Source organism: Lagopus leucura, unplaced genomic scaffold (assembly GCF_019238085.1).
Source record: "Lagopus leucura isolate 7727_CA_CO unplaced genomic scaffold, USGS_WTPT01 Super-Scaffold_100159, whole genome shotgun sequence".
NCBI lineage: Eukaryota > Metazoa > Chordata > Aves > Galliformes > Phasianidae > Lagopus > Lagopus leucura.
Window position 1 is genome coordinate 30611013 of NW_024962335.1, and position 19751 is coordinate 30630763.

The 19751-nt window shown below is 37.1% G+C and overlaps 1 protein-coding gene across 1 annotated transcript in view; it reads right to left on the reverse strand.

Annotated features, from left to right (window-relative positions):
* Window positions 1-19751, reverse strand: part of SCUBE1 (signal peptide, CUB domain and EGF like domain containing 1) — a 201347-nt gene that overhangs the window by 50210 nt on the left and 131386 nt on the right. The window contains exon 8 of the mRNA XM_042890068.1: window positions 17128-17244. Within this exon, the coding sequence (XP_042746002.1) occupies window positions 17128-17244 (117 nt within the window). The remainder of the gene's footprint in view (window positions 1-17127; window positions 17245-19751) is intronic.

Here is a 19751-nt window from a genome sequence, read left to right on the forward strand (position 1 = left end):
GGTGGCTCCTGTGAACTTCACAGAGAGTATGCTTCCATGGCATGTCTGCCTACCATGCAGGGGAAGAAAAACACACTGGAAACCCATCACGATATCTCTACCAGATTTGAAATTTCTTTGTCAAATCTCCATATTATCTTCTATGATTGGGACTGTCTGTAGAAATTATAAAACTGTTATTTTCACACATAGCTCTGAAGTGGCTTGTTTCCAATTGATAATGCAAGTTGCATAAAAATGGTTCAAACTTTCCACAGTGCTCTGTTCCCCCATATCCCTAGAAATGCAAGAGTATATAAAGAGCTATATTTCTCCACAAGGGCTGTATGTGAAATGCTCTGATAATCAGTGTTTACACAACACTCTGGTCATTTTAGACCAGCGGGTCTGATGGGCTGCCAATGCACTAGCAATGAAATCCAAAAGGACTTCTCTTAATGTAGCAAGAGCGTTGATATAGTTAAACGATACCTTGCTCATACAAGCTATGGATCTGCTACAAACACCAAATGACAGCTTCTGCACAAATGGACATAGACCAATAACAGACTAAGGACAAACCACAGAAGTCTGGTGGAGATTGATGGAATGACTGTTCCTGTTTCACTTTGTAGCCTTTCAAGCTCTGCTTAGCATAAGTCATGTTAAAAAGACACTAGTTCTGATCTGGATGCGAGTCATGAGAGTGAATGCATGAATGTATATGTGCTACGAACTCAGAAAGCTTTACCTTGCCACACACAAGTCAGAGAACAAATTAAAAAGTAGTGATTTTAAGTAACTTAGAATTTAGCTTTCCACATAAGCTGCTTAAATAGAACTTGAAAGGGTAATCAACATGCGATCTTCGCTTAGTTCTTAAACAATGATGGATATGGAGATTTCCAAAGCCTCATCTCGGGCGGAAGTTAGGCTGCTTTTTTCAATGGCTGGACAAATATTTGAACTGATTCTGTCTGTCTAATCCTTTGCAGTATTAAAATGCTACCTAGCTCCAGGAAAATAATATACTCCAAGATCAATCAAAAATAATTACAGGAATGTCATGCCCTTCTTGTTTTTGCTAAAGAAAGCATGTTAACATTAATTACACTATTACCAACTTTCAGGGGATATTGGTAGGCATATTCCTTCAGAGTGGGCTAATCTGCCAATTCTTAGCTTTTTATTCCCACTCATGGCATTTTCCTCTGCTGTCCTTTCTTTCTTTCTCTTTTCTCATGCCTCTAAAAATCACCACTCTTCCCTAACCGTTATAACTATTGTTGCCTTGTTGACACAGGTATTAGTTCCGTGATGCATGCAGACCACAAAGTACTTTATAAAACAGGCCACAAAACTCTTTAACCTTGTCAGTGCTGGGGAAATAGATGCACAGAAAAACAAATTTACTCTGCCAAACATGAATACCACCTCAACGCAACAATCCAATAAGGCTGCCTTACTTAGTATGACAAACAGGACAGGCTTGCACAAAGCACACGTTGCTCTACATTATAAACGTTATCAACGCTACCTAATGCTCAGATTACAATTGTTTTTATTTGCCTCTTAATTTTTTCAGAGTAACTTGCAATACAGTAAGTAACTTGGGATTAACAAAAACATAACCTACACTCTAAATGTGTTAAATTACTTTCCAAACTACAGGGGCTGCTCCGAAAGTGATGCATCCTATTTTATTATGTTGTCCCATTGAAACAGAAGCAGATGTTGGTGGTATGGCAGTAGAGGTTGTACCTTCCTGCCAATGTTCCATTACATTTTGTTGCTGTGAAGCAAACAGCAGCTGTCTGGCAAAAAGGCATCTGACAAGTGGAAGTGTGTATGAAGCAATGGTGTGTCACTGAATTTCTCCAAGCAGAAAAAAATGACACCCACTGACAATCACCAACACTTGCTGAACGTTTATGGAGACCAAACGGTGAATGTGAGCACACAGAAGTGGTGGCACTGCAAGAAAATCTAGATGTAAATGCTGTCTGGTAGATTACAGGGAGTTAGAAGTCCTAGTCCAGTTTTCTAAAAGGTTTATCTAGCAGTCTGGGCAAGTTTTAACACCTCCCTATTTTATTTTATCCCTGTAATGAGGCATTGGTAATTATTACTTGATATTTTCAGGACAAATACTTTAAAATGATTTATTTTAATTGAACAAAGCATTTTGAAAAAAAGTCATTTACTGTAAAAAGTACTGTCAAATTACAGACATTTTTCCTTTTTAGTCTGGGCTTTTGAGTGGTTTGACACAACAGCCTGTATTGGTAGCATTTTATCCTGAAAGACATTGTGAATATGTGTAGAACCATACAGGCACAGTCCACTTTAAGAAGTACATGCGCTTTTCCACCACTCTATCTGTGACCGCTCTCTGAACGAAGCTCACTGCCTCTAACATGTTTTGCATATTTCAGAGAGGAATAATTCTATTTACGCAGCATCTTCTATTTGAGGATTTCAAAGGCCAGGATCTTATCAACTTTATTGCATTAAACCTACAAACACTTCTGCAGGAGAGATAAGTTTAATTATTTCTCCTTTAACAAATGTGAAACTGAGGTGGGTAGGGTAGTGCGTGACTTTCTTGCATCAGATAGCTATAAAATGAAATAAGGCATATTTTATAGCACCTCTAATTTGAGTTTTGCACTTCAGTGACATCCTCATTTTCCCTCCCATGGTGCTAATTAACTGTAATGTATGATAATCATTACTGAACCAAAGTTCCACTAAATAGCAAATGAAGGTTATCTATTTAATTAGCTATATGGTTAGGTTGTGGGGCAAGGCATTTTCCTAATTAACAGAACTAAAACTAGACTGGGCAGACAGGAATGAGTGTAATTAAAATTTAATCTCCCTCATCCCGAAAACATGCTGCCCACAAAATGGAGAGCTTTGTGTAAATGCTCTTATAGCATGGGAGGGTTGAGGCAGGTTTCAACACATTTCCCTCATGTCACTTTCTCCATTTTCACCTGTTATCTTTGCAATTTCACAAAGAAACCTGTCTTCCAACACAGATGGTAATCTGTCACATATGGATTTAGGTGTCAGCTATTCTGCTTCAGGACATATCCACTCTGACATTATCCACCAACCAATCAATAAAAGAGTCTGCCAGGCTGCCAAGAGATCAATCACCTCGTAAAACAAACATTATGTCCCATTATTTTCTTATTACAGTTAATTAGATTTATAAAACACAAAAAGCTTTGAAAGTGAAAAACTTAGAAATGCTGTCAGAACAGTTTAGGCCATGATTTCTCATTTGTGAAAGGGAAGGGATTTACTAAATCTATCGAGAAAAGAAAGGATTTTCATTTAAAAATTTTGCTGAACAGTGAATTCTTTTTTTAACTTAAAAACATGTTAGTGCAATGCTACCAACCCAAACAGTGCAAGTTGTCTTAAGACTGTGATACCAGAATGTGAAGTGGACTGGAGATTTAAAGAGAGAGGGTGATATAGTTAATACTGTCTAGAGCTAATTGCAGAAAAAAAAAAAAAATTACAGAAAAAAGGGAAAAGAAAAAAAAGCTATAGAGATCCCAGAAAATAAAGTTAGTTTTCCTCCGACTGTAAGATTTTAGTAATGCAAGTGTTTTTTTTAATAAAACACTGGAGAGGGAGAAATAAGTGTGCAGTTATGTCTTGGGGACAACATAATGTGTCTCTTTTACAAAGCATCTGGGAAGTGAAGTACACTAGGTTCTGTGAAACTCAAGTGGAAATAATGACAGTTTAAGCTCATGTACACTTAGAGGTTGTGTTTAAAGAGGTGGTACTGAACTGTGCAAATATATAGGCTGAATACTTACCTACCTTCATTATTCACATAGCCACTATTATCATAATAATTTTACATTTAATGCTTATGCGGTTTATGAAGGGGGAGATGAGGCAGAGAACTATATGAATTGGTGAAAGTTATGTTCAATGGCTACACTAAAGGGGTTAATCTAGTGGCTCTCAAGGCAAAAATCAGACAAAACTGCTGAGCTAATACCCCTGGGCACATTATCTGTTGTAACTCACTAAAAAACAGTGCCTTGCCCTGACAGTATTCAACCTCTCCATGTAATCTCAAAGAAAAGCACAAGGGCAAGTGAGAAAGCTGGATGCTACTGGAAGAAGATACAAGAATCCTTGGACTTAGCACATGAACTCAATTCACCTTTTAGTTATTTTTATTTTTCCCTTTGGAATTACTCTTTCCTCAGGAAGGCTGTGTGCTTGTTTTCAAGAATCTCATCCTGCTTCTAAAAGCCTATACTTGTGCTTGATTTAGTTAAATAGAATTTAAAAATAAAATTGCTGTTGGATAAGGACATTTGAAGACACTGATATGCTTTCTAAAATCCCATTATAAAACTGTTTTTTTTTTTTTTTAAATGATAAAGCTACTCTTGCTGAAAAGGATAGTTGAATACTATTAATTCATGATAATTCAAATCCCTCATAACTGATGAATTAAAGAAAATTGGCTGGTGACCAACATTAACCCTCCAAAACTTTTTGAAGATATTTCTTCAACCATCCAGGGATCAATTCTGTATCTGGAAAGACAAATACATTACTGAGAGCAGGATACAGCCATATAAAAAACAAGGGGAAATATTTGATGAAAAATAATGAAAGAAAAAAAAATCTACTGTAAGTTTTGAATGTTGGTAGCTATGATTATGCAAGTAGTTGACCCCCAAATTACAGAAAACACACCACACTTCTGTGGTTGCTGATCCTCGGGGAATTTTATTTTGTCAAATAAATGCAAGGTCTTTTCAACAACTCAAATGCAAAATATGACCCTCCCAAGCATTAATTTAAAGGATTTGACATTTTCAAAGGGGAGGTTCACAAAGACTAATAACAAATGCAAGTTTCCAGGGAGCAGGGATATTGCCTTCTCATGAAAAAACCCTAAGTTAGTACACACAAATTCATTTTCTGGGGATAGATGGAACCCTTGGGAAGGAATGAAACTCAGTTACATGGCAGCTGATCCAAGTCTGCAATTTTTAAATGGAAGATAATCTGTTATCTTATATTCGCCTTGTCAAAAATGAGTCTACAGCTGACAAATGAATTGAATGTCTTCAACCTAAGAATAAGGCAATTCCCCCAAAAAGGGAAGGGGTAGTGGAAGGTTTCACACAGTCTGGATGAGATAAATCTGCAGCAACATTTAGAAGGCAAAAATATATATTTTTTTCCCTTCTATTCTCTTTTCTTCTTTCTGACAAATTTCACCTGTTACTATTTAAAATTTGAATTTCCTCTCACTTTTTAAATCCCATGAGTTTATCATTTCATTATTCCTCACTGTGACCTGGAACTTCACATCTCTCTCAGAAAGTCTAGATCAGATTATGTCTACATACCCAAAATTAATTGCGTTAGTGCCCACTTGAAATATATGCTCATCAGTCAATATCTGATGTCCACTTTTCCAGGCGTCTGAGTAGTTGTAACCAGCTATTACCAACCATTTTCTGTGTTCTTGTCCTCTCAAAATATCATACATTTCCTCTCGGTCAATCTTTCTCCATCTTCTTCTCTACACATATGGATTTACTATCACCTCTGCCAATCCTTCTCTTCCCTCCATGCCTCTCCCTCTGTCGGATGCACCATCATCTTGACACATGCCAGGTTTTTCTTAGCAATGACAACAGTCCAATCCCTCTTTTCTTTAGTAAAGAAAAGAGAAAAGCATTCTGATTCTGAGTCACCCTTCGGTCTTTTCAAAGCCTTGAAACTGCTGTTTCCAGGACAGCCATACAGGGACAGATGAATATAGCTCCTCTTTGGGCATGACACAGAGCTCTTCATTGAGAAACTGCATCTGCCTGCCAGATGCTGTGACTATTTTCCTCACATTGGGTTATTCTTATTTGCTCTTTGTCTTGAGACTGGATAACATTGGTATAAACGCATTAAATGGCTGTGGCCTCAGCAGTGAGACTACTGCAGGCAGGATGTCATGTTTGCTTCTTTAATCCACATTTACAGAGACATTTTGAAAGTTTTTTTTTGTAGCTATCTGGCAGCTCATGTCCTAATCTGATTTCCGTGTCTTCCTTGTCTTCTCTACCCCTTCTAAGATAAGCAGCTTGTTCAAATTCAGGCATTGATCTTCTATCAGTTTTCCCTTTCTGAATTCTGAGCTTGATGAGTTTTCTCAGACATCTTGCTCAGGTCCTTCAAAACTGGCTCTGTTGTTTAAAATTCCTTTTCAGTTTTAACCTTTCTTTTGTCTCCCTATATAACAAACTTATAAAATTTCCCTTTGCATTGTCTTCCTTCAACAGCCACAAGTCTACTTATTATCTACACGGTGTTGCCAATGCACATGCTTAATGGATAGATCAAGGAATTCCCTGTGGAAGCATGTACTGGGTTGCACTCTAACATGGTCTTTATTTTCCCAAAGATGTCACAGTGTGTGCTCTCAGAAATTCTTGTCAGTACTCAAACACCTAACAGGATCGTTGTCTTCATGATGAAAGTGTTAACTTTCCTCTAGTTTAATATTGCCTTTCTTTACTTCTTTTTTTTCAGTTCAGCAGTTGCATCCATTGTTTTACAGTCCTAAATCACCAACTGCCTGCCTTTGGGTTGCCTCTTTGACACAAGTGTCTCTAGTTTCTTCACCAAAAGTTTTTTTTCAGAAGCAGTGGACTAGGAAAGGGAAAGGGAAGGGAAATTCTTTGCTGTGCAACATATACCCAGGAAATACGTTCATTTCCATAAATCACTTAAGCATTTTGAGATTCTGTAGAGCTTCTGTTGTTTTTACTAAGATGAAATGACATGTGATCTTATGGTTCATTACACAGAAACACTCTAAAATGCTAGGAAATTGGTTGTCAGTAGGCATTTTACAGAAAGCCCAGTCATTTTCAATTGAACATTGAATTGCGCATTTAAACCTATGCAACTATATAGAAAATGACTATTTTGCTTCCTCCTAAAATCACTAGTCTAGTTACTGGAGGACATTACCATCTTTCTTCACGTTATTCATAATTCATCAATTTATTTAGGTGTTAACTTCTCACACAACACAAACACGTTCCTCTGTCCATTCACCACTCTGTGTCTATGCACACAGTTTATGTAAGAGGCTTCTGCATTGAATACTTTTGTTTGTTATTAAAAAAAAGATCAGCCACAAGATTTGTATCTGACTTCAATCCTTTTGAGCTTCTTTAAACTACAAAGTCAGTGAGATCTTGGGTTTGCTTCAACAGTGAAGTTCTGTTATAAATTCAGCTTCAGCTCTTTCTCATTGCCTTGTATTCATTATGGAAAGGGCAAGTTTTTCTTAATTCATAGCTGTAGTGGCTTCTCGTAATTTATATCTGGCCTCTTTTGCTTTCTGATAGCTTTTTATTTAAATGTACAGAGAAGCAAACTCAAATGGCGTTTATATTTGAATGTGCACTTATTTCTAGTCACAAATAATAGGAAGGTACATTGTTACAGCTTGAAAAAAGAGTCATGTAAGGGCTCTGATGGAAGTAGAGTTGCTTTATAATGGATTATGAAAACTAGATCTTGATTTGACTCATGGGAAACTAACCTTAGGTTTAAGTTGATAAGAAAAAGGGAGAAAGCCATCACAGAAAAAAAACAGCTGAAGATAAACCACTTTGATAAACACTTAAGTGTTATTAGGAGGCACCACATACCAAGCTTGAGGCCTGTTTTTGACAAACAAGCTAGTGCCTGATGTTGATAAAAATCAAGGAAGTCTGATTCCTCCGGAGTAGGAAGTTCTTGTGAGAGAATGACAAAGCAGATAGAAGGAAAGCAAGGGACAAGAATTTTGTCCCGCACTATCACATATGATCAGAGAACATGGGCCTGTATTAACATTCATTTTTTTCTTAAATTTTGTTTCTACTGATAAGATTAGGGAGTCTTTTTATTCCCCACTGGTCAGACTCTGAAGGGAAGTGGAACACGTAACTCGGTTGAAACAGATATTCAAGGCAAGTAAGGTGGATATCCTGTATAGTTATCCTGTAAGGATTATGCTTATGAGCATGTTATTGCAATATGATATGCATTCAGAGCATGCCAGCTGTTCCATGTTACTTCAGAATGCACATACATTTAAGCTTGTGCAAATAGGAGGTATCTTAGCCACACAATGTAGAACTTCTAATGCAATCAGGAATGACCTAGACTGATGTGTTTATTTTATCACAGGGTCACCTATTTTTTTGACCATATTCTAAAAAATAGGACATCATGGAATTCCAGAGAGAAGTAGAAGGTACAAAATCAAAGCTGGTGCACTCTAAGAGCCAATGCATAGAAGACAGGACAGAGGTTCTAGCTTGGTCCACAGCAAGGACAAAATGGTCTTGGGGATCAAAGGAAGAATGGCAGAAGGTGCAGTCTATATAAAGGCCTAAGAATGACAACCTCTGCATTAGTCAACTTCTTCATTGAGGGTTTGAGAACTCAGTGTATCTCAATCTGTTTCCATTTGCAAATTTTTCCATTATTACTATTGTGGTACTTCCACTAGAAAATGAAAGCCTACTGAGAGCAATCCCATCTTTCCCTCAGTTAACTTTTCACAGACTCTGAGGAACATGCATACTGTTGCTCTGGGATATCTCAGAGCAATCCATCCCAGATAGCTTTGTCTATGTGCAGCAAGTAAAGAGAAGCTACTTATTAACCTATATGAAAAACTGATCTTAGTAGTCATCACTGTACCTTAACTGAGAGTAAGGCAAAGGCATCATTTTCCATATACAATTTTCCAAACCAAACAATGAATATAAGACATCATACCAGCAGAGCGTTAGCAAAATTTAATTTGCTGTACATCAAATTACTCTGGCATTAAGCACTGATGGCATGAACCAGTACTAAAATCGTGAGTACAGCTGTTCTATTAACTACATAAATTATCTTAAATATACACCACAGAAGTAAATGCCATTTCAGGTGCTGCTATTATCAATGGAAATACAGTCAGATGAAAAGGGTATAAAGCAAGCAGGTCTCTGTCCTTTCTGGATTTACAGAAGTCCTGTTAAAAAACCCACTGCTGCTTGTAATCTTGTGCCTGACATTTATGCTGACATTTGCTGGTGCCACAGCACGCAGTGCAGATGATGACTGACAGCAGCTTACTTCATTTTAGTTTACTCTTTCTCACCATTTGCATATATGATTTTCCCCTACTTTTTTGAGAGAGAGCACTAGAAAATGCTAATGGCCCATTATGGCTAATGGCTCAAATACATATGTTCTGCAAAAGCAGCATGTATTCAGTGAGGAGGAAACTAAACAGACCTCTTCACATGTGTGGAAAAATGTGATCTATCTACGTTTATGTTGCTAGAGAAACTAAGCAAGAGTGCTAATGGGAGACTCCCAGAAAGTATACTGCAAATTTCAAGTAATAGTATTCCAGGCTAGGCTAGGTTAGCAGCCAATTTGCCTCTACAAGCAATCCATAGAAATTTGAACTCTTGAGGAGATCATTTAAATTCTTTTTAATATAAAATGCTGATGTACATGAATTAATTCAACAAGGAAGACAAGAACAGCTTTATAGCGTAATATCTGAGCGAATCTAATGCAATTCTTAATCCTGGCTTAGGCTTTTAATCTCCTTGCTCGCTGTGTTCATTTACCTACAACATGATTACCAAAGGCAACAAAGCAAAATCAGAAGGATATATTGTAATGACAGCATAGAGAAAGGTTATGCACAGATAACACATACTTAATCTTGTATTGAAGTGACAGTGGCTCCCTTTAGTTAGAATTAATGGATATAGATATAATGCATATATAATGGGCATAAATCATCTTTATTTATAGTTGCCAATACATTTGCTTTCCCTTCTCCCCAATAGAAGAAGTAGAAGTTCCTTCCTACTCATCAGACCTGTGTGTGAAAGAGACTGAGGTTCAAACCTCATCTTTCCTAACAATGGTAGGCAGGTTTCTACATTCTCCCCTCAAGGTAATGTTCCCAGTCATAAAGGAGCAGAAAACAACCCCTTCTGCCCTTTTCACAAACTTTCTGACTTACTAGGCAAGGGAATACCTGCCAAAACAAGTGAACCAAGAAAAGAAGGGCAATTTTTCACTGTAATTCAGATCTGAGATCAGGGACACTGGAACTCGACTGAATATGCGTGTCAGGCACCGGCGGAAGTTCAGGCGCTATGGAAGTTTTACTGGTGAAAGTTTAGGTCCTATGGGAATTTACATTGCTTGCAGCTATGCAGAAGGTAAATCTATAAATCCTGCAGCTGTGCACCTCCATATAGAAGTTACATACTTCAGCAGGAAACTCAGGTGTAATTTTCAGCACGCTATTTTAGTGATTGTGTCTTCTCTAACACTGCTTATGCATTTATGAAGAAGTTATGTATACCTTTGGTACAATGATGGTATAACTTAAGTGGAAACCTCTCAATTTTCTGTGGGAATCTAACCCAAGAAATACTTTTTGTATTTAGCTGACTACTTTGAAGAAGGTCTCTTTACAGCTAAGGAAGAAAACCAGAACCGTGACCGAACAAACAAACAAAACATTCACGTGAATTTATTTGTGTCTGTCTTGCATTTGGCTCTTATTCTTAGCTCAGGAGACCTGAACCAAACCTATGGACGTGATTCTGAAGGCCTTGAAGCACCTATATGATGTGAAAAGAATGGCTGTACGTGCCAGCATCTGCCTCACTGTAAACTTGACTGATGCACATATTTTACACAGCTTATCTTGCAAAGGGATGTATTTTACTGTCAAACTTCTACTGGCATGCAAAAGGAATGTTGAGTCAGGCATATTAACAAAACAAAACCTTAGTTCATCATTTTTCTGTAAAACTTTCCTCATTTAGGCACTCTGAGAAGAAAATATACTGCCCTGAAACTTATCCAATCAATCACAGTCAAACAACGTGAGAATCATAACTGAAGTGAGCCACTAGTTGACATACCGAACTAATCACAGAATCACAGAATGGCCCAAGTTGGAAGGGACATAAAGGTTACCTATAATTCCTTCTGGTGTTTCTTTCAAAAACAAAAACAAAACAAGCAACAACAAAACAAACAAACAAACAAAAAAAAGAAAAATGAGGAAACATTTTCCGTTTTTCATATGAATTGATCAGGATTGACATGATGCAAATTTAAAAAGCTTCAATCAATTTAATCCAGTTTAGTGGAAAAACCAAAAACAGACTTTAAGTAATTTTGACTAATGAAATGATGGAAGGGAACCATAACTGCCCACAGATATTCGGTATCCAGGAAATGAAGCCAAATTGGCCAGCTAAACTGCTCATTTTGAGCTTTTCACTTAGTGTAAGTGTGTTCTGAATGAAAAGAGAGGAAAGTTTTCAACATCTGAATCATATTCTCATGCCAAATTGATTTGAACATTAATTTTTGCATTTAATTTAATGAAACCTTTCAGTTTGTATTTACCAAAACATGACACAGTTTGCTTCACTGAAACTCATTCTGTAACAAAGTCTTAATTCAATTCAATTTTCAAAATTGAATTCATTTCCAGGTTTTCATTTTTTTTTGTATTAAAAAATAATTTAAAATGCATTCTCCTCTCATAATATGCTGCAATTAAGAATCAGAAAAAAGTGCAATTGCTACATCAACCTAATAAAGCCAATGCAATAATTCCCTTATGTTTCAATAAAATTTGGTTTGGCTCTTTGACTGAAATAGCTCATTAGTCACCATGCTCCTGGTTTTCATTTCTAGATTGCTTAATGATAGCGAAGGTTACAGAGGTGAGTTAGTGGGTAAACTGGTCAACGATAAGGCATTTCTGGCACTCCCACAGCAGCACAGTCAAGTATTTAAGCATGTAAGTGCCACATTTCTCTGCTGCATCTGAATGCAAAAGGATGGGGGCCTGTTTCAAGGAAGTAGAGAGCACATCACATTTCTGGGTAACCATGACAATGAGACAGCAGGAAGAAGAAATGTTTGCCCAAACAGCATCCAGTCACATAACCTCTGCGTAACACTGCTCTGGTTAAACAATATGCCAAAGGGCTAAGAAGGGCTTACTTAGCGTACGTTGCACAGTAAATAAAATGCCCCAGCCTTAGGTGTAGACATCCAGGGACCTTTCTGTGTCTTAAATACATATCTGAGAGATCACCTGGACTCAGCAAAGTTTCATCTGAGTGCATGAATTAATGCTGCTATATTTAGCAACGTTACCAATGTACGGTCACACCGCTACTAAAACCAATGACACTTAGTCCCAACTGAGTATCTGCTTCCCCAGAACCCCACTCTCAAGTTTGCTTGAGAAAGTACTGCAAAATAGCAAGTTAGCTAAACAAAACAATAGTCATCTTGCTATTACAAAACATCCATGGGGTATGCAAAGTTAGATGGCACTTTACAGATGCTTTACAAAAAGCCACATTTGCACTGTGTCTCTTGCTCCATACACCTAGAAAAACACTACTTTTCTGCTTTAAAATTGTACTTGCTCTGCCATCTGAGTCTTGGGATGGGGTGAGTATGGCACCTGCACAATTGGACTGTGTCCCTGTGACAGTACTGTCAGGCTGCATTGCTCTGGGGCATAGGAGTGCCTCAGGGGGCACAGTTTCTTTGTCAAATACATGTAGAAGTGATGAAACAGAACTTTGGTGCCACACGGTCTTGCATTTTATGTGTTGCCAGAAGCCTGTGATCCTTCCCCTTGACCTAATCCATATCTTATAGTACGTCCAAAACAAACTCTTTATTGTTTAATCCAGTTCAGAAGCTGGACTTGAACAATCTTCAGAAAATAAAGTCATTTGACTTCACTCCTCTTGAGCCCCTCGTGTTTTTCAGAAATGAATCTCCTGCTTTATCTGCTATATATAGGTTGTATTTAACATAATTAAAGTGCTAAAGTGATGAATCTTCTCACTGAGGGCAAATAATAACTGAATGCATGAGATAGGTACTCAGCAGGAAAGAAGTACAGATACCAACAAGCAGGGAAGCTACAGACTAGGGAATCCCAAGATGCACAAAGTAGGAGATATTAAAAAGTGGGTAGGAGACAATGAGCAGCAAGCATCATGGGCCACTATGTCTTTTAATCCTCTGTCTCTCCCTTTCTGTTTGTATTAGCTGACTTCTGTAGATGACTCAGTAGGCATGCACGGAAATGAACTACATTGCTTTGACGTGCACAGCACAAAACCAACTCAGAATCAAGCTGGGGTCACTAAATTACAATGGCGGGAGAAATTAAATAGCATGAGTTAGAGGGAGGATGTGGAGTTCTTTTTGTTTGGGATGTGTCTGTTTTCCTAGCTGACAAAGGCCTGCATGGTTTGGATTATTTAGAGTTATAGCTAACAGCTGATAGGAAGACTGAAGGGAAAAAAGATCTTTTTTCATTCTGTGTCAACCCCGCTGAGGAAAGACTTGCATTTGAAACTAACTTTTAAGAAGAACAGCAAAACATTGATGAATCTGTACCTCAGTCAGAACTCATACAACTGAAGGCCCCTCTAACTAGGCTGCAGAGGTCTGTTCTTAGCACCTTTGCCCTTATTTCACTGCTAGACCATGTAAGTTATATGGGAGTATATAGGAGAAAGAACCGGAGATAAAAGTTTTCAAGCTCTCCTCTTCATCTCCTAGAAACTTAAACAGTCTTCTGCTACAGTAGTCCCCTCACAGGTTATGCAGCTACCTGTATGTATTCCTCATTAAGTCTTCATTCACAATGATTTTTCCTTCTATTTTATTGACATTGATAAAGACCAGACTGCACATGCATTAACTAAGGAGTCTGATTCTTTGAACTCCCATTTCCCATTGAGCCTGTGAAAGAGATCAATGTGCAAAGACCCTGAAGATAGATTCTTTGCATTACTCAGAACTTGCTTCCCTGCAGCCTCCTTCTCTGCTATATTCAGGAAGGGCCAGGATAAATATCAGAACTTCAGTCCTGACTCATTTTTGTATTCTGTAGTTTGAATCCATCCCAGCTTTTATGTTAAAACTGTAGAATATGAAATATGCTATTGCAAACAAAATGTGGACCAATTAGTAACGTTTAAAGAGTTATACACTCTTTGAAAAAAAATCCTTTTTTAAAATGTACGTTTGTCTTTATGTTACACTAAATTGTTAATGAACTTCCACACTACTAAACAAAATATCTGTCAAAATTTTGAAAAGCCAACTCTCTATCAATATTTATTTCATAAATTCAAAAATTAGGATTGTTGTTTAATTTACCTGACTCCCTAGTTAAACAAGGAAGGAAAGAAGGAAACTTGCAACAGATTTCCATGAAATACCAGCATGGTAAAAAAACACCATTGAAGAAATCAATTACATATGAGCTAGAACTACAAATTGCATTATGCCCCCGTTGGAGTACTCAACAGTTCAGACATTTCTATGAGTCTTATTTAAGCCTCAGCAACTCCATAATTTCAGTAAATACATAACTTCAAATAGTAGCTGTACTATATCAAATGCCATAGGGAGGAAGATGCCAAAATGGATGAAAAATCATAGTCTTTCCAATAAAAATATTCTTTTTGGTCAACGTTATTTGCTAAATATAACCTAAACTTATTAATCATTTTGCTCAAACCACAACTGCATTTTTTTATTAATACACTAATTAACCCTCCAGTTTCTCTCAGCTTCTTCTCAGCTGTCCTTCCTCTTTCTTTTCTTGTAGTAGATAAAAAGCCTATCTCTTATGTTTAAAAACATAAGCTCTCCTTAAAATCATGCCTCTACTAAAAACCTCATTTGGAGATGCTGTGACATTTGGTAGACTTGGAAACCCTGCCCAGGGAAGACCGGATGTGGCAGCTGTATGATCCCTGAAGGTGCTTTAATAGGCATTCAATAGATTATCCATTGTTCTTACCACATAGCTGCAGTTGTTAAAGATAGATCAATGGACAGCATACAATAAGAGACAGTAGTCCAATCAAATCAAAGAGAGTGAAGAGAAAAATAAAAAACTTTAATTTGAGAAGATCATTCTATTGTTTTCAATAGAATTCACAGAAAAATGTGTTAACACTGAACTTCCCCACCCCGACTATTCCAGCTCTACCTATTAGCAAGAGGAACAAAGAAGGTACTCTGCCAAAACACTCACTTTTATGTTCAGAAGATACACATCTCAGAAAGCAGACTTGACTAAGGGCTGCCTGCATTATGAAGCAGCTTCCTGGTCAGTTTAAGTATATGATTCTTAATGCACAGATTTAAATGGGAAGTTGCTTTGGCTTCAAGGAAGCAAAATCTAGTCCAGAAATCTCGTGGTGTAATACATTAGAAAAATAATATTAATTTCAGTTAAATGTAAACCATATATTTTACTGTTTTTTTTATTGCCCCAAATGTCAATTTTGGTTAGGGTTAAAAAAAAAAAAAAATAACCTGGTTGGTTTGTTCAACCATGTGAGTGAATTTCAACTTGTTGTTTAAGTAAAAGGATATCTGCAACATCATAAAAATACAGATTCTGTTTCTTACATTTTCTTCTCATAAAAAATGGAAAATGAAGAAAAATGTGAAAGCGCTTAGGGCTATGGTATTTGGTTTGAGGATCAGTTGAACATTTTATTTTGTCTGTAGCACTAATTATAGATTTGATTATTATATAAATATTGTTTCATGTTAGTTCTATGGCCAGACTTCTAAATTTAGAACTCATCTTTTTTTTTCATGATGTACTTTCAATAATAAACATTATGATCAAGTCTAGGTGTATGTTACAGTATTAAAATGCCTCCTTTTTAAGCACTCGGTGGAGTCACTGTTACTGTTCTACTATGGCTTAGCTAGTCTGCCTGCAAAAATGAAGGTTTATTTTCATGTGGTTTGAACTAGAACGACCGATTTTTGATGTGTGCTCACCCATAACCATTAAAATTGTATGCAATGGCAGCTTAAATGTTTTATTTTCAAATAAACAGGCAAATGGACTGTTATTTCTATAAATAAGCATACTAACAGAATCATGCCCAAGTTTTTAGCCTGGAGCAAGAGGAAACCACACATTTTCTGTTTATTTTTGTGGGTTTTACTATTTTAAGTTACATGAGGCCCTGAACTAAAGATATTCTGACATTTCTGGTTACTCTGAAGAAAAAAAGTCCCAAATAGCTTCTTAACAAGTTAGGTCAGTTTATTCTTGCTGCTGAGTGACAAAAAAGTATTTTCTGCCACAACGATATATGCAATGTCCTCCTGGACGTCCCTAATCTCTTCTAACGGAGCTCAAAAGAAAAATGTAGGAAAATAGGAAAAGGGTTGATGAAGGGCCTAGTCCTATCCAAAACTACCTACATGCATAGTGCCACTAAATGTGATTCTGCAGGAGTATTTGAGAACTGTCCCTGTCTCTTTAACTGAGAACAGATGTTGAGAGTGGTATCAGATGCTCTTTTCTGTTCTCCTTTCCCTTGTCCTCAGTTTTAACACGTTCATGAAGGATAAAACACCAAGGTTCTTATGCTGTCTTTGGAACAGTAAAAGACAAGCATGAACTGAAAAACTTAGACTGTGCACTAATAAATGCTGCTTTGGTTTTCCTTTACAGCTAGCTACTTCTAATGTTTTGAAGGGCCAGAAATGGGCAACTATTTGTTTGATTTTTTTTTTCTCAGTAATACCTCCGCAGCTTTTGCTTAGCCTCAATTGGTGATCAACAGTTGATGGAGATTTGGTTGAGATTTTTAACCTCAATCTTGAATAAAAAAATTCAAGGATCATCACAGGATTGAATTTTTAGAAGTGTATCAGACTATCTTTTATTACTGAATGTTTCTGCAGCCCAGAGTTACTCATCTAAATCTGGCCAGTTAAAAACAGTTCGACCTCTGTACCTCGTTTCTTTGTGGTAATAAAATCTTCTAATAAAAAGAGAGAAAAATGACTGAAGTAGGTAAATGCAGAAGAATTAAGGATGAGGAAAGCAAATGAACTCAACTGCAATCACTATGCCAGTAACAGCCTTAACTTTAAAAGTATTGATTAAATATCTGAATATTTACATCTTGTACCGAAACCGCTGAAGGCAAATGATGCATTGCAAAGCAAACAGAAGCTGACCTTTGCACGTTTTCCCATCAGGCTGCAGGGTAAATCCAACTGGGCAACTGCATCGTACCCCTGTCGCGGTATCCTTGCAAGTCCGATCACAGCCTCCATTATTGACAGCACATGTTTCTGCAGAATGAAAGAGAAAGAGAGAGAGAGAGGGGGGAGAAAGGGAGTGTAATGAAATGTTCTGGGGGAGGGGAGAGGCACCAACTCTTTGGGGCAATATTACAATATCGTGAAAGCAGTCTAAATTATAAGCAAGCCAACTCAAGCAAGCTCTCAAGGTCATCAGGGCCCACATACTTGTTTTGACTGGTAAATCATTTCCACAAGTCACAATTTCTTTTTCCCTCCAAACTGGTGTTTTTATTTATTATATTTAGTTTGTGCTTTTGAACTGTCTTAGGCGATAGGATGGGTTATTGCATATGAAACAAGTTTAAGAAAAAAAAAGTGATTGCCTTTAAAAGCAGAACCAAACATTCAGTCTGTTTCATATCAGTCAATGTCTAGCCAAGGCTTTTTAAGGTTCATTTTTTTAAAGGATGTTGTAGGCATAATGAACTTTAAAAAGCAGTAGAAAGCAAAGCAGAGTGCTAGACACGGAACTGAGACTTTTAAATCCTTAGTTAAGAAAGAGTTAATGGAAAATGAACTACATATATCACTTTGACAAGAATCTACATGCCCAATCTGTTCTTACTGAACTACAAGCAAAAGGCATCTGGGTTTTGTCCACTTAAAGCTTTTTGCAAATTGAAAGGAGTTTGGAGTGGGTGGGAGGGCATAATTGAGGTCACTGAACCCATTCCAAGCTGTGTCATTGAAATTTCCCAGTGCTTGTAGTATGTAGAAGGGTGGCTGGGCAAACACAGGCAAGGGAAAACTGCAGTGCTTTTACAACAGTGGGCAATGGCTATTAGGTACCACCACATTAAAAAAAAAATCTTCAACTTCATCACTAAAAAAAAAAAAAAAAAAGAGAGAGAAAAAAAGTGAAGAACACTCCCTCAATGCCATTACTTTCTGTGACTTGTGTGAGCACATGCGTAAACCTTACACATACATACACATGCATACCCACACACACACACCCATAAAATAGATAAAAGGCAAGTGAAACAATTAACTTTGCTTTGATCCAGAGAATAGGCTGGATGCAAGGATGCCAATTTAGTCAGTTTGAACTCTGAATTTATCTGAAAAGTATTTACTTCAGAGAGTAAGCCCTTTTAATAGTATCTTTTTCAGTTACTCTGGCTTTGATTAAATTAAAATAATCTCCCTGCTCCCCCCAAGATGCCATTATTCTACACAGTTCACCTCATTTTGGCTTTCCCTGGAGAGGCTTTGTCACTACTTACTCAGATTTACAGACTCTTATTGCTAAATATTCACAGCCTGTGTCACAATTGTACTCTGTAGACAGGGTCTCACAATACACTATAGGATATGCTAATAAGGAACTGCCTTAGAACAGTAGGTTGATCAAAAATTATTTACACAGAACAGAAAAGGCTTTATCTTTAAACTGACTGGTACTAAAGCATTTTTACTTTAAAGTAGCCTCTGCTAATACCCTCAAGGTGACTGCCCCTTTGGAGGGACTTCCCTGCTTCTAAGTAAAACAAAAATAAATTTGTTTTCAATTTTGAACAAGCAAAGACCTATGTATTAGTTTTGGAGTAAGCTGCTGGCACTGATGACCCAAGCTGAAATCGAGGGGTAAGGGGCACGCATGCATTAACAGCATGAGACAAAACTTTGCTGTCCATATACATTCATTCACGCTGTACTAGATATGCATACATTTATACCATATATGCTATATAATAACATCATATTGAAAAAAAAAAGAATCAGTATACAAATGAATTTGCACACAACTACCAGAAAGCACAGCTAGTAAGTAGATTGCCATGTTTTTGCAACAGCTTTCTAAAGATGGACTTGCGTCTATACATCTTTATTCTCAGGCAGAGTCCTTGCTTACCTGTGTTCTCCAACAAAATGAATGGGCCATTTTGCATGAGCACAGACTATTTAGGTAGGACTTGCAGGACCTGAACCTACCTGCTTCAATTTTGATTTTCATTTACTTCCCTTGGAAGGACTACTTAATAGCTTTCGATGCCGACATTACTCTTAGGAGAATTCTTTTGTAAAATGAAGAAATTTCCATTTGTATATGAATGCATGTGTGTATCCTCATATGCCAAAGGAAGAAGTTTCAGATCATTTAGAAGTGCTTTTTTTTTTTTTTTTTTTTTTTTTTTCCCCTCCTTCAGTACAGTTTAACAGTAGAATGACTAATCAGGAGTAAAGAGTTAAAGAGTCAAGGTTAAAAACCAGGCAAAAGTGCTAAAGATGTACGTTTGGCATGGCACTGCAAACAGTAGTAAATCTTATGTTAGCAGATTAGCTTTGGCATATGAAGAGTCCTTTATTGCAGTTCATCAGCAAGAGATGAACATGAATAGCAATATTTCTGTTTTCTGGATGACATCCAATGAAAATGAATTGACACAACAATTTTTTTTTCCCATGGCATGGATGACTGGATCTATAGGGTAAGGGTCATCCAGTGAACAAGAGTTATTTCTATGTATAAATAGAGTGAATCAAGCTAGCTT